Raw genomic sequence first — 14,187 nt, 5'->3', positions numbered from 1 at the left:
AAGTGATTTCCCATAGCGTTTTTTTTAATTTTGTTATAATGGTTTAATTTCTGACTTATTTATAACGTTTTTTTCTCTGTGTGTAGATCCACCCACTGTGAGACAGAGGAGATGAAAGTGGTAACTATCTTAGAGCAGTAGTGACATAAAGGTTGGAGTGGGGGTTGCTTGTTAACATGTACCCATTCTAAAGAGCCAAAAGGTATAAATTTTCTAGAGGGACAGCCATATTAGTTTCTTGCAGCAAAAGCATTGAGTGGCAATCACATTACTAACAGTAGTGATTCCCCCCAAAAAACAAAACGTAAAACCATGTATGTTGATAGCACAAAAATCCTGGCATTGGCAAGCCAATTAATATCTGTAGCATGATATTTTAAAATGCCACAAGTGAAGCTCTAATAGTAGTTGTAAGTCAATGGTTGCAGTCTCACTTTGAAGTTCCTGTGTTCCTGCATTCCCAGTGCAGTCATACCTTGAGCTGAATGCGCTTCGGGCTGAGCGCGTTCGAGTTGCGCTCTGCGGCAACCCGGAAGTAACGGAGCTCGCACATGTGCAGATGCTCAAAATGACGTCACATGCATGCGCGGTAGCGACGAAACACGACCCGCGTTTTGCGTTCCGTTCAGGATGCGAACAGGGCTCCGGAACGGATGCCGTTCGCATCCCAAGGTACCACTGTATCCTGGGAAGTTAAAATGTCCCCTCAATGGCTTTTCAACATTTGTGCTTACTTCCACCCCCACCCCCACTCTCCCTCCACCATTATTAATTAAATATAACTTGAATAACAATAGTGTTCATATAAATGTAAACGAGTTCAAACGGAACATATTTATGAGGAATATGCCGTAATAAAATTCTCTATTTTCTTTTTCAGGTTCCAAAGAAACGGATTGTTCCATGTATCCTGGAAATTGCCATTCATATAGCGAAATATAAACTGTATGGAACTAATTCTTCTTCTCCACGCAAAAAGGCAAACCCTTAAAAGAGACGTTACTTCTAAGTTCTGGGTCTCTCTTGCCTCCTTGCAAGGAGTGGACGGAATTCTGTTGCAACAGAAAAAACAAAGTTCTGCCTTGCTTTCACTGCCTCCTGCCTCCATTCATTCATCTTTGACAGATCATGGACTTTGAGGGCTCGGTCCCTTGGGGAGTTGGACAGCAAAAACCAACCACCCCTATTTTTCTGTATCAGATGGAGCATTTGTCAGATGGGTGAGGTATAAATAATAAAATGATGCTAAGGATGGAACAGGATGTCCCTATTTTCATAGGAGAAATGTGGATTTTTTTGTGGACGGGGGTGCTATTGGGTGGTTGTTTTTATTTTTTATCATATATTTTGTGGTTCTATAGCTTGATTTTATTCTGTGAACCGCCCTGAGACCCCCGGGTATAGGGCGGTATATAAATTCAGAAACTAAACTAAAACAAAATAAAATGTATGAACACGGGGCCCGGGGAGTGAGATCAGCAGATAGCACGTAAACTGAGCTGCTCCCCTTGCAATCCCTCCCTCCCTCGGCATCGCCCGCCGCAAACGCGCAGCCTGCGCTCCTCGCCTCCCGTTTCCCCCACGCTGCCCTCGGAAACCTCTTCCCGTTTCCCACCGCCTCTCCCATAGGTGGCGCTGCAGCGCGCGCGCGCTTCGCCGCCCGTTCCTCCTCCCCCCCCCCCAGGGAAACAACGAGGCAGCAGCGTCCGGAAGTTGAAGCGGCATCCCGGAAGCGCCGCTCTGTCTCCTCCCCGCCCCGTCTCTCTGTGCCTCGGGTCCTTGCCTTTCCGCCTCCCGGTTGCTAAGCAGCGGCGGCGGCGGCGGCGGCTGGTTTGAAAGCGCGCCCGAGGCGCCAAAGGGGAGCTTGCCGGCGGGACCAGAGAGGAGGAGGAGGGCGTTGGGGCCCGGCCTCGTCACTGGCTTGGATGTGGGGACCGGGAGCGGAGAGGGCAGCTTCGCGAGAGCCTTGCGCGCTGCCTGCCAGAGCAGAGAGCCCGCCGGGAGGAGAATGGGCACAACAAGGGCCGACCAGCTCCTGATTGTGGTTTCTATCCTGGAAGGTAAGGCGCAGGGAAGGGGAGGGGGGTGTTAAAAGGAAAGTAGAAAAATCAGAGACCCATTCATCTATGGATGCCTCCACCCCACCCATAATTTAGGGAGCTGCCTTAAAGGGAGTTGGATCGCCCATCCATTGAGGGCAGTGTTGCCTACACTGACCGGCAGCGGCTCCCGAGGGTTTTTAAGGCAAGGGGTCTCTCCCACTTCTGCTAGGAGATTTGGGATTGAACCTGGGGCACGTGGTTCAAGGTGTAAGGTGGCTGCTTTACCCTCCTCGTGGGCATAAGGGACGCGGGTGGCGCTGTGGGTTAAACCACAAAGCCTAGGACTTGCCGATCAGGAGGTCGCGGTTCGAATCCCCGCAACGGGGTGAGCTCCCGTTGCTCGGTCCCAGCTCCTGCCAACCTAGCAGTTTGAAAGCACATCAAAGTGCAAGTAGATAAATAGGTACCGCTCCGGCGGGAAGGTAAACGGCGTTTCTGTGCGCTGCTCTGGTTCACCAGAAGTGGCTTAGTCATGCTGGCCACATGACCCGGAAGCTGTACGCCGGCTCCCTCGGCCAATAAAGCGAGAAGAGCGCTGCAACCCCAGAGTTGGCCACGACTGGACCTAACGGTCAGGGGTCCTTTACCTTTTTACTTGTGGGCATGGGCATAGCCAGTACAGTCATACCTCGGGTTATAGACGCTTCAGGTTGCGTTTTTTCAGGTTACGGACCCGCCAAAACCCGGAAGTACTGGAACAGGTTACTTCCAGGATTCGGCGGTCGCGCAGGCGTGCCAAATTGCAACCCGCATGTGCACAGACGCAACACTGTGGGTTGCGAACGCTGCAGGTTGTGAACATGCATCCCACACGGATCACGTTCGCAACCTGAGCGTCCACTGTATTTGTTTAAGGGAGAAGGGACAGGCTTTATTATTATTTATTATTTATTGAATTTATGTTTTCTTCTTCTTTGGCAATCACTCGTAGTCAAGTAAGATTGTCTTCCATGAACACGGTCTTAACAGTGAGTCCGTAAGTGGCTGTGGAGCCCAATTCTGGATCCACATGTCCTTCCACAGTGGGGACATAGGTTTCTAGGCAGGAGTTGATCATGGTGAGGGTTTGCCAAGCGTGCCTTCCTCTTAGCATGTTTCTCCCTTTCGTCCTGTGTTTGAGCGTCTTCAAACCCATAACACCTTTGGTAAAGGCTGTTCTCCAGTTGGAGCACTCACAGGCCAGTGTTTCCCAGTTGTCGGTGTTTATCCTACATTTTTTTAGATTTGCCTTGAGAGAGCCTTTAAACCTCTTTTGTTGACCACCAGCATTACGCTTTCCATTTTTAAGTTTGGAATAGAGTAGTTGCTACCGCCCTATATACCCAGAGGTCTCAGGGCCGTTCACAGAACAAAATCAAAATATAAAAGCACAATATTTGGAATCAAACTAAAAACAACCACCAAATAGCACACACACACACCCCGGTAGGAGGGGGCAGAACCGAGTTATCTGTGATGCAATTGGTCAGTTAAGTATTTTTATTTATTTGCTTGAGTTAGGGGTGCAGCTACCCCCCCCCCAGCTCCCTGGGTACACCCATGCTTGTAGAGTGGACTTCAATTTTGGGAGAGTTGACCCCCCAACAGTGTTATTCTCTGATCAGAAGTAAGTCCCTCTTGAATTCAGCAAGACGTAGCATTGTTAGAGGACCCTGAGGATCATTAGGTCCAAGCCCCTGCAATGCAGGAATATGCAGCTGCGCCATACAGGGATGGAGCCTGCAATCTTGACATGGTGAGCACCACGCTCTAACCAGCTCCTAGGTAGGTCAGTATGTATAGGAATGTAGCCTAAGTCTGCCCAAAATATCTCTTACCATGTGGCGGTTGGTTGTGTAAATAATGAATGTGGAGGCAACGGGGTGATTTTATATTTGGAAGTGTCTGATAAGGCATCTTTGTAAGCAGAAAGGTTTTTGCATGATCTTGACACCAGGTGAAAGAGCTCCTGCTTCTTCTTTTGAAAATATAGAGTACCAGAGTTGCATCTTCAACTCATTAAGTAATGGAAACGGGAGAGAGCATGTCTGAGCATTTCTACAACTTTAGCTAACCGTCCCACTTTACCATCATGTCCTTGAGCTAACAACTAAGGCTAATGTGTAACAGAAAAAGAAGTAGAAAATTGGTTTAAAAATGTGTGGAAGAAAGTAATAGAAGTGAAAGAAATTGTAATTGAGTAGATTGGAAGTCTAACACAAGGGTGGGGTGAGAGGTGAGGGATGGTGGTGGGAAAAGGAATTATCTGTGGGATTGGGTGTGGGTATGTATGAATATTTTTAAGGATTGTATGAAATGTATGTTTGTATATTCATAATATGTATGTATTAATGTTGAATTATTTTAATAATAAAATATTTGTGTTAACAAAACAAAACAAAAACAACTAATGCTTTCAGATCCAAGGTTGTAAATTCTTTGCAGGCTTCAGTTTTTCATTTTGGTGGCAGAGTTCTGGTGTTCACAACATAAATGCTGGCAAAAGGGAGAAATTTGTGAACAGAATGATCAGGTATAAGGGGAGTAGGATTAATAGATGACACGAAAACAGCATATGTAGTCAGATTCATAATTCTGTGTTGCTGCTTCAGAAATTTAGTACTGAGTTATTACAGTAGACATTGCCTGTCTTCTCAGAATAGTATGGTATTGCACAGGAAAACATTGTTGTAACATTTCTGTGGAAACCAGTACCGTGTCATTCTAAAGATAGGCATGAGATGAGCAGGGTTTGAACTCAGGACACTTGGGGATCTTATATACATATTCTCAAAGAAGCAATATGTAGCTGGTACTTCTTGTTACTTTGTTTGTGATGCATTAGAATTAGGAGTGCTTAGTTGTTTTAAAAAATCCATGAACTCCGGCATATTGTGGTCCTTGCAAGTACTTCTGAATGTATGTATATTTTATTTTCTGCTTATACACCATCTAACTTTCAAAAAGATTAAAATGCTGACTTCAGCATTTTTTTATTAGTTAATTTGTTCATACTAATTTTAACCTGATCTTAAAATGTACGTTGCATCCTCCTTCAACAATCCAGTTGATTGTGGCTTGTAGCATAGTGCCCAGGAGTTTGTGATTATTAAGCAACTACATCATGCCCTAAATAGTATACTATCAGCTGTTTATGAAGAAGCTATCTAAAAAATGTGCTTTTTTCCTTTTCCAGGGCGTTACTTTCCAAAACGTCCAAAGCATATGCTTGTGGTAGAAGCAAAGTTTGATGGTGAAACTCTAGCCACAGACCCTGTAGAACATATTGATCAACCTGAATTTGCCACAGAGTTAGCTTGGGAACTTGACAGGAAAGCACTTCACCAACACAGGTTATTTTCTCAAAAGATTTCTGAATTGCTTGAGTGTGTGCTTGTTGCATGTATTTAGAATCTTGAAAAGAATGACTATAATAACTTAGCCTGAACTGTACTGGAAAACCTATGGGTGTATTTCATTCCCTTTTCTGTATAGCATTTGGCTAGAAAGCTCAGATAGTTACTAAAAAGAGCAGTGTTAAGCTCTGTTTTCACCTCCAAAAAAAGTAACCAGCTTTCCTATATTTAACTGTTGCCCTATACCTGAAGCCTATTTGAGAGGTTGGAAAATTATATATGTGCTTGTTAACTGCTAAAGTTTCCTTATTATTGAGAAGAAATACATGCAATATAATATATATTAAAATAATTACTACTGTTTCTGATAATATCTAGGTGGTTTTATCAGTAAAAATGTTGCCTGTACCATTGGGGAACCAAAAGTTTATGTAACTGCTTCCAATGCCTTAATGGTCTTGCATATTTATTTCCTTGCAGATTACAGCGTACACCTATCAAGTTACAATGCTTTTCTGTGGATTCTCTCTCTTCTGCCAAAGAGCCTGTAGGTTACATTATACTAGATTTGAGAGTTGCTCAAGAGAAGAAACAGGTATTGTATCAAATGTGGCTTAAACACATCACAATAAATGAATGTGTGCTCCTTTATCAGATATGCCAGATTAAATGGTATTAATTTTCATTCTCTTATTGAATGGCAGATTCTAGACATATTTGCTCATTGGGGTGGTAAACCTGTGTCTGAGCTGTACCAAATATCAGCTGGCGGGTCGGTGTTGTTCACCTGGTTTCCCAAAACTATGCACCGCTTCTGGTTACATGGAGGGGCAAGGCAGCAGAGAGCTGTTGTGTCCACTCTGAGTTTTCCACTGTGTTGCCCATCCCTCTTCCTGTTTGGTAGTCAGGCTGTTCCCCTCCTGTCTCTGTGGGCAGGCCGGTATTATGGAAGTACAGTGGAACCTTGGTTGTCGAATGCTTCGAAAGTCGAATGTTTCGGCTTTCGGATGCCGACAACCCAGAAGCGAATGCTTCCATTTTCGAATATGCCTCGGAAGTCAAACAGCTTCCAAGGCGTGTTTCTCTATTTTTTTCAATTGAATTCTCTGGCCACCCATTGAGCCTCGGTTGTCGAATGTTTCAGAAGTGGAATGGTCTTCCGGAACGGATTACGTTCGACAACCGAGGTTCCACTGTATTTAAATATAGCCCTATCTTAAAATACCAGGACAATGTATGAAACTATAACAAACATTTTAAACAAATTAGAAACAGCACAGAACAGTCATTAAAATGATAACAAAGCTCAGGTCAATGACCTGCCCATTAAGATGATTATCTGCCATGGTTTGTAGCAGATAAATTTCTTGCTCTTATTTACTAAAGGGATTTAATGGATATGCCTTTGTCCACCATAGCAGGCTAAATGCAAATAATAACCTATGATACATGCTCTAAATAGTTGCTTTGTACTTTTTTTTCAGTGGGGGGAATGACTAGCTTTTCTAAACTTTTTTTTTTCATGGAGGGAATTAAGAGTTCTATGAGCAGATGGCAGCAGAGTCAAGTGCAGAATTATTCTGGATATAGAAAGTTCAGCTGTAGGTGGAGCCCTCCACCCACATATTAGGGTAGCCTAAAGCCAGGGCAGTCATGCTCTCTGCATCTAAACAGATGATCTCTGGCAATCATCTGTCTACTAGGGAAAGAGAGTATTACTTCTGTTCTCAGATCTCTGGATTAGGGCCAAAGTCTTGTCCTCTTTTTTTCCTTTTTTTAAAAATAAATTAAAATTGAGGGGAGAACTGTCTACGTACACATGATGTAATTTCACTTCTGTAACAGTATTGTATGATCACAACTATTCTTCATTTTAGGCTTAACTTTAAATGTAAGATCCTGTAAAACGTAGCCAACTTGGGAAGAGATTTTATCTGACGACAATACCATGTATGTATAATTTTGTAAGAGTGCTTTCACCCAACTTTTTGTTTTAATCAAATCTCTGCAGCCGCCAAAATGGTATCCATTACTGAGCAATAGATACACAAAATTTAAATCTGAGCTGCAACTCAGTCTAATGCTAGAAACTGATACTAAGGCATCCGCAGATGGCTTTAAAGCGAAGGACGCACCTCCCAGAGATGTAACAGGTTAGTAGAATAATGAACACTTCACCAAACGCTATTATATTATGTAAATTGTGGGAATTCTGCAGTTCTGTCAAGTTGATGGAGATCCTAAAATATCCTTGGTTAGTATTGGCAAATTCACTGTACAAATCCTCTGTATTCTGCTTTGTTTCCTCTTTTGTTCTGATGACAAATCCTTGGGCTGAGCATCTGCTCAGCATTATTCTCTTACTTAATTCTATATTTATACCTACCCTCATGGTGCTACTTTGCACCTGGCTCCAGATGGTGGGTTTTGGAGTTCCGTTGGGCAGAAAAACTTGATCTTACAACCTGAAGTCTGAGAGATTTGATAGTTGATTTCTGACAGTTGAAGTGATTTCATCTTTGCTCATTTTGACAAAGTTTCAGGGCTAAGAACATTTGAATATTCACGTTAAAAATCTTAATGGCCCGTCCTGTATCAGAGTGGTTTACAACGGTTCTGTTCCATTCTTTTATGGCAAAGGTGGACAATCTGTCAATGTCAAGATGCTGTAGGACTACACTTCCCATCATCCCTGATGATTGGCCGTGTTGGCTGGAGCTGATGGGAGCTGGAGTCCCAGCAACATCAAGGGGGCTACAGGTTCTCCATTCCTACTTTATTACATAAAGAATTATTTTTATATCTTAACCACTTGTGAATTTTATATGTTATATTTTGTTATTTTATTTTCTCTGTATGTATTTGATTATATTTTTTCTGCTTTTCTAGATAAAAAATAGTAATTAATTGAAGACAGAAAAGCAATGTATTCAGTTATCGTATTTTAAAGCTTTGGTCTATATTAACTTTTCACCTTTCATCTTTATTCTACATTAAGCTTTCATCTTTCCCCCTTATTTTTCATAGGATTCTCTGTCCTAAAGCTTGTTTAAATTTTGTTGTCAAGATTAGTAAAGTGGTTAAGTGGAATATTGTAAACAGTTAATTTCCTTGTTTCTGTCTCTGTTTTGTTAACTTATTCTTTTACTAGCTGTGTCCAACACTTCTGGGCAAGTTTCTGTAAAAAGCATAAGACAAATAAAACACAGGTGTTGGGTATGTGTGGTATAACTTCAGGTTGTACAGATGGTTATTCTCTGGTCTTCATGAAACTGATATGATACGTCTTACCAAAAAAAACCAGGAAGGTGAATCCTTATCCTTAAACATAGACTATCAATGCCAGCAGGCCAGGCAAATAAAGTATTAAAAAGTGGAAAGTTAGGGTTTACATAGCTGTTTTCTGTCCTTTAATCTGCTTTGAGATGAAATCCGTGTAGGTAAGGGATGTAGAAATTGTAGTCCTCCAGACGTTGGACTGCAACTTTCATCAGGTCTGGGATGATGGGAATTGAAATCCAGCAACATCTGAAGGGCTGCACATCCCCCATCCCTGTTGTAACTGGTGACTAGACTGACATGGGGTTTATTCGGCCCCTTACTAGCCTAGGGCTAATAGGGTTTTTTTAAAGACACTGTCCTCTCTGAATTTCATCTCTGTATATTTTCAGCTCCCAATAGATTTTATTATGTTCAGAATACAACTGAAGGCATTTGTTTTCTTTTTAAAGTACCTCTTCAGCAACTTGGGTTGGATCCCAAAAATCTTGCAGCAGTGCTTAACGAAGAGGAAGGATACCATCAAATTGGACCAGCAGAATATTGCAGAGACTACTTTGTTCTGTCTGTCACTGTTGCATTTGCTACACAGTTAGAACAGGTAATAATGCCAATCCATGGTACCACTATCTGGTTTCGCCTGTGGTGGAGCTTTCAAACTCTGGATGGTTAACATGTGAAAAATCATGTCTCATTGCAGCATGACTTGGTGGTTCTTCATAACCCCCTGATTCTGTATAAGTATGATTGTTCCCTTTATTGCTGTTAAAAATCTAAACCAACCTCAAAATTACAGTGTTGCTCTCATGATGGGAGGAGCTTGGGAGAGTGAGCAAGGACAACTTTCCAGCCTTGGAATTCCTTAGCTTTTGATGTTATCCATGTTAAATATTTAAAACTTGAATAGATGTTGGAATACAGCACTTCTTTTGATAATAGACATGGACATTCATAACTTCATATGAGCAGTGTTGAGGACCTATTGTTTGCATTTTTCCGCTCTTTTTTTGTAACAGCTAATACCTACCACAATGAAACTTCCAGAACGACAGCCTGAGTTCTTCTTCTACTATTCACTCCTGGGCAATGATGTTACCAACGAACCATTCACTGATTTGATCAATCCAAACTTTGAGCCAGAAAGAGCATCTGTTAGAATACGCAGCAGCGTTGAAGTTCTAAGAGCTTATTTTTTTGCTCACTCAAAGTTGAAGGTAAGCATCCATTTCTGCTCTCTGGTAAACAAAGATTTAGCTGTTGCATCTTGTTTTGAAGTGTGTGACTCCTCTTCAGTCCAAATTGCTAAGAGACCATGAGGATACCATAAGAATTTAGTGTGTTATGGCAGATCAAATTTAAGAACTTTTATACTATTTTGATATGTTGTTAATTTTATTACTTATGAGCTGCACCTTCATAAAAATAGAAAAACAAGGCAGTGGGCAGAATAAGAAGCTAATACTACAGTAGTATCAGTATAAACTGCTTGGTAAAAAAATATGAACTGCTCAGTTTTTAGAGTATGTCTGAAAGAAAGCTTGCTAGACTTTCTTTTCTATGGACAAGGAGTTCTTCAGAGCTGCCACACTAAAAACATGCTCCCTGGTAAAGGACAACCAAAATCAGGGGCATGGCAGAGAGACACCAAAAGTACCCCACCAGGGGATCTTGATAATTGAGGTACAGCATAAAGAATCATGCTACTCCTTAAAGTACATTGTGCCCAAATTGTTTATGGCTCTGTGAATTAACACAAGAACCTTGAGCCTGCCCTAGTAGGAAATCGACAACCAATGCAGCTCTCTCAGCAAATTAACATCGTTACCAGTAACCTGCCGAATTCTGTCCTAGTTGCAGCTTCTGGACCAGATAGATATAAGGGCAGCCCATATAAAGCATGCTACAGTAATCAACTCTTACAATTACCATTTCATGGACCACTGTGGTCAGGTTATCCTGGTCACAACAGATGTACCAGCCAAAGCTGGGAGAAGGAATTTCTAGCCCCAGATGTCAGTTGTGCCTCTAGTGAGAAAGATGGATTCAGGAGCACTCTCAAGCTATGAAAATGCTCCATCTTGGCCTTTCCTTCTTCCTTCCCCCTTAGAGCTTGTGAGCTTGTGAGTTGTGCCTTATCGTGTACTGAAACATGACCGCTTGGAGCCTCTTGCTATCTTTTGACCTGAAGAATACAGGGTTTCGGAGGATAAGACAGTCTGGGAAGATTAGGCAGTCTGGATAACCTTCTAAAGAAGGCTCTTTGGCTTATTTTATTCCAGCATCCATTACAAACACATTATTTATTTTAAGGACATAATGTTTCCATTTAGATGTCATTGGTTGGGTGTAAGTAATCATTTTTGTACTGAATGCTCATTATAGTCACTTTCATGATACCCTTTTGAAACATAGATCCATCTTTGCTGTGGGGACCAGTCTCTTGGAAGCACTGAAATACTTTTAACTGGGCTGTTGAAGAAAGGAAGCGTGGAAATCCTTCAACATCCAGTAGCAATTGAAGGAGCATATATTCTTGTTCCACCTAACAGAGCCCGGCAAAAGCTGCCACCCATCCCTTTGGATATGGCTCCCACTGTTGGGGTATCAGTATCTCTTCAAAAAGATAGCAGAGTTTCTCAGGTACAGCTCAATTGTTCCCCTTTTTATATGCTTTTAAAAATGCAAATAAAAATAGAAAATATTATTGCTGGTACACATGTATGAAATGAAGTTATTGTTATTATTATTAAATTTCTATACTGCCCCTCATCCGAGGATCACGTGTTTAAACTAGGCACTATTGTTTCGTTCAGCCTCAGTTATCTTCAAAGGTTGAGTCTGAAAATGTGAAAAGAGCTTCATCTCCAATGCGTGATCAAAAAAGGAGTCCTGAGCCTGGTTCTCAAAATGCGTTACCCCGGGTTAGCCATTCTCCTCCCATAAAAGATGACGCGACAGACAGTGAAGTGGAAAGTCTTCAGTATGACAAGAACCCAAAGGCACAGAAGAAAGGTAGGCAGCACATCAAAGCAAATGTTTATAAATTTACAGCTGTCATATCTACCACAAAATACTGTTTTCTTTATGATTGCTTGGTAAACTGATGCAAGGAAGTGGGTGATCATTCACTATGCAGTAATGCAACTTAAAATATTCTGAAGACTCCAGTAAAAGGGAGAGAGTTATCTGCGGTCCACCAGTGAACTGCGGGCGTTTTAAATTTGTGAACATGATGTGTGGTTTAGCTCTGCAGTTGAAGAACTGGGCAGATATTTGTATCCAAGCAAATTGCTTGGGTCTAAGCACTGCTCCGGGACGCGGGTGGTGATGCGGTCTAAACCACTGAGCTTCTTGGGCTTGCCAATTGGAAGGTCAGCGGTTCGAATCTCCATGACGGGGATGAGCTCCTGTTGCTCAGTCCCAGCTCCTGCCAACCTAGCAGTTCGAAAGCACATCAAAGTGCAAGTAGATAAATAGGTACCGCTCTGGCGGGAAGGTAAACGGCGTTTCTGTGCGCTGCTCTGGTTCGCCAGAAGCGGCTTAGTCATACTGGCCACCTGACCCGGAAGCTGTATGCCGGCTCCCTCGGCCAATAAAGCGAGATGAGCGCCGCAACTCCGGAGTCAGTCACGATTGAACCTAATGGTTAGGGGTCCCTTTACCTTTAAGCACTGCTCCCTTCCCTTGTGAACAGAAGGCAGGAGCATAGCCTCCAGCTGGTGGCCACTTTGCAAGATACAGTGGTACCTCAGGTTACATACGCTTCAGGTTACAGGCTCTGCTAACCCAGAAATAGTACCTCGGGTTAAGAACTTTGCTTCAGGATGAGAACAGAAATCGTGCTCCGGCGGCGTGGCAGCAGCAGGAGGCCCCATTAGCTAAAGTGGTGCTTCAGGTTAAGAACAGTTTCAGGTTAAGTACGGACCTCCGGAACGAATTAAGAACTTAACCTGAGGTACCACTGTAGGGCCAATGTGTGAAGGCTGCTTGAAATATGAACACCTATTTTTGGTATGCTATTTTTTGTTTGCCACGTCGACCAGCCTGCACCACGTGACTTACCTTCAAATTGTCATCAGCCGTGTTTGGCCACAGGCTATGATACTGTACAGCTAGTTCAACATTTAGGTTTAGAAAGGGAAAAAAAGCTTAGTATGGGAAACAGCCATATTAGAAAAACCAACCAATAAACTGAAACTGACACATGGACAAATAGAAGAAGACTCCTTCATCCCGGTATGGCTCCCCTTTATCACATACACAGCACAACAAGATGACAAGGATCCACCAACGGCATATGGATCAATATGGCTGACCTGATTCAGAAATTCACACTCACTCCCCTCTCTCACACAAAAACAATTCTCACTACAGTCAACCAAAGACAACCAACCACACCCTAAGCCACCCCCAACCTCTCTCACCACCAAGGAAATAAAACAAGTGAATAGTAAGAGAACCCATACAAGTAACGCTGACACAACCCCTCTCACACACTAATTAGAATAATAGAAGTATAATCACCCGACCCCACCCAACTTCCCACTCCCCCTCTCCCCCTTTTTTTCTTTTTCTTTTCTTCTTCTTCCTAATTGTTTAAACCAATTCATAAACCAAGAACTTATACATTGACCACTAATAATGAAACACATGTTGTAGATATTTTTCCACATTTATTGTGCTATTTTTGTGATACACAAATGACATGAGAAAACTTGGTATACTTATTTGAATAACATTATTCTTGTTTATAAAACCCAAGAAAGAAAGAAAGAAAACTAAATTTTGTCCAGAAAAAAATTCAAAAGCTTCTTACTTTCAAGTATTAGAACTTGTACAGCAGGGGCTCTCAAGTTTGGAATGTGTCAGCATCTATCTTAAAAGAAAATGCGCTGTCTGTTTTCTCTTCAGCCTCGAATGCCCGAGCACCCGCTTCTCAGACTCAGCAGGCTGGTACCTCTGAATCTACCACAGGTCAAAAAATTGCTGTTCCAGCAGCATCCCATCACTTCTGTTTCTCAATAGACTTAAGAACTCTCCATAATCTGGATACTGGCTTTCCCGTCAATTGTATGTTAAGGTAAAGCATGTGTTGGATAATTGTTTCACATCTCTTCATTGGGAGAACTTTAAATTACCGTATTTTTCGCTCCATAGGGCGCACCGGACCATAGGGCGCACCTAGTTTTTAGAGGGGGAAATCTTATTTCCCCCCCAGCCCCAAAGAGCAGCATACAGGCTGCGCACAACCTCTCCCTGCTTGAGGGGTTGCATGCGGCTATGGCACAAGCCAAGACAGCGAACGGGATGGATCCCGCTCGCTGTTTTGGCTTCCTCTTTAGCTCCGTGCAACCTCACCCTGCTGGAGGGGTTGCGCGTGGCCATGGCACAAGCCAAGGCAGCGAGCGCCTCGCTGTGAAGCTGGAGGAGGAACAGAAGGAGACCCTTCTGTTCCTCCTCCAGCTTCCAGG

The 14,187-nt window shown here is 42.7% G+C and overlaps 1 protein-coding gene and 1 long non-coding RNA gene across 2 annotated transcripts in view; both read left to right on the top strand.

Moving 5' to 3' along the window:
* Positions 1–14,187, top strand: part of LOC308458549 — a 436,164-nt gene that overhangs the window by 293,274 nt on the left and 128,703 nt on the right. The gene's annotated exons all lie outside the window — the stretch shown is intronic.
* CEP120 (centrosomal protein 120) overlaps positions 1,731–14,187 on the top strand; it is a 36,110-nt gene continuing 23,653 nt past the window's right edge. The window contains exons 1-9 of the mRNA XM_080972423.1: positions 1,731–2,060; positions 5,278–5,434; positions 5,918–6,032; positions 7,449–7,590; positions 9,169–9,317; positions 9,733–9,930; positions 11,129–11,356; positions 11,530–11,728; positions 13,628–13,796. Coding sequence (XP_080828549.1) covers positions 2,009–2,060; positions 5,278–5,434; positions 5,918–6,032; positions 7,449–7,590; positions 9,169–9,317; positions 9,733–9,930; positions 11,129–11,356; positions 11,530–11,728; positions 13,628–13,796 — 1,409 coding nt within the window. The 5' untranslated portion in view covers positions 1,731–2,008. The remainder of the gene's footprint in view (positions 2,061–5,277; positions 5,435–5,917; positions 6,033–7,448; positions 7,591–9,168; positions 9,318–9,732; positions 9,931–11,128; positions 11,357–11,529; positions 11,729–13,627; positions 13,797–14,187) is intronic.

The sequence above is a fragment of the Podarcis pityusensis genome (genome assembly GCF_964106645.2).
Source record: "Podarcis pityusensis genome assembly, chromosome: 11".
NCBI classification, from domain to species: Eukaryota; Metazoa; Chordata; class Lepidosauria; order Squamata; family Lacertidae; genus Podarcis; species Podarcis pityusensis.
This window is presented reverse-complemented; position numbering and strand designations above follow the sequence as displayed.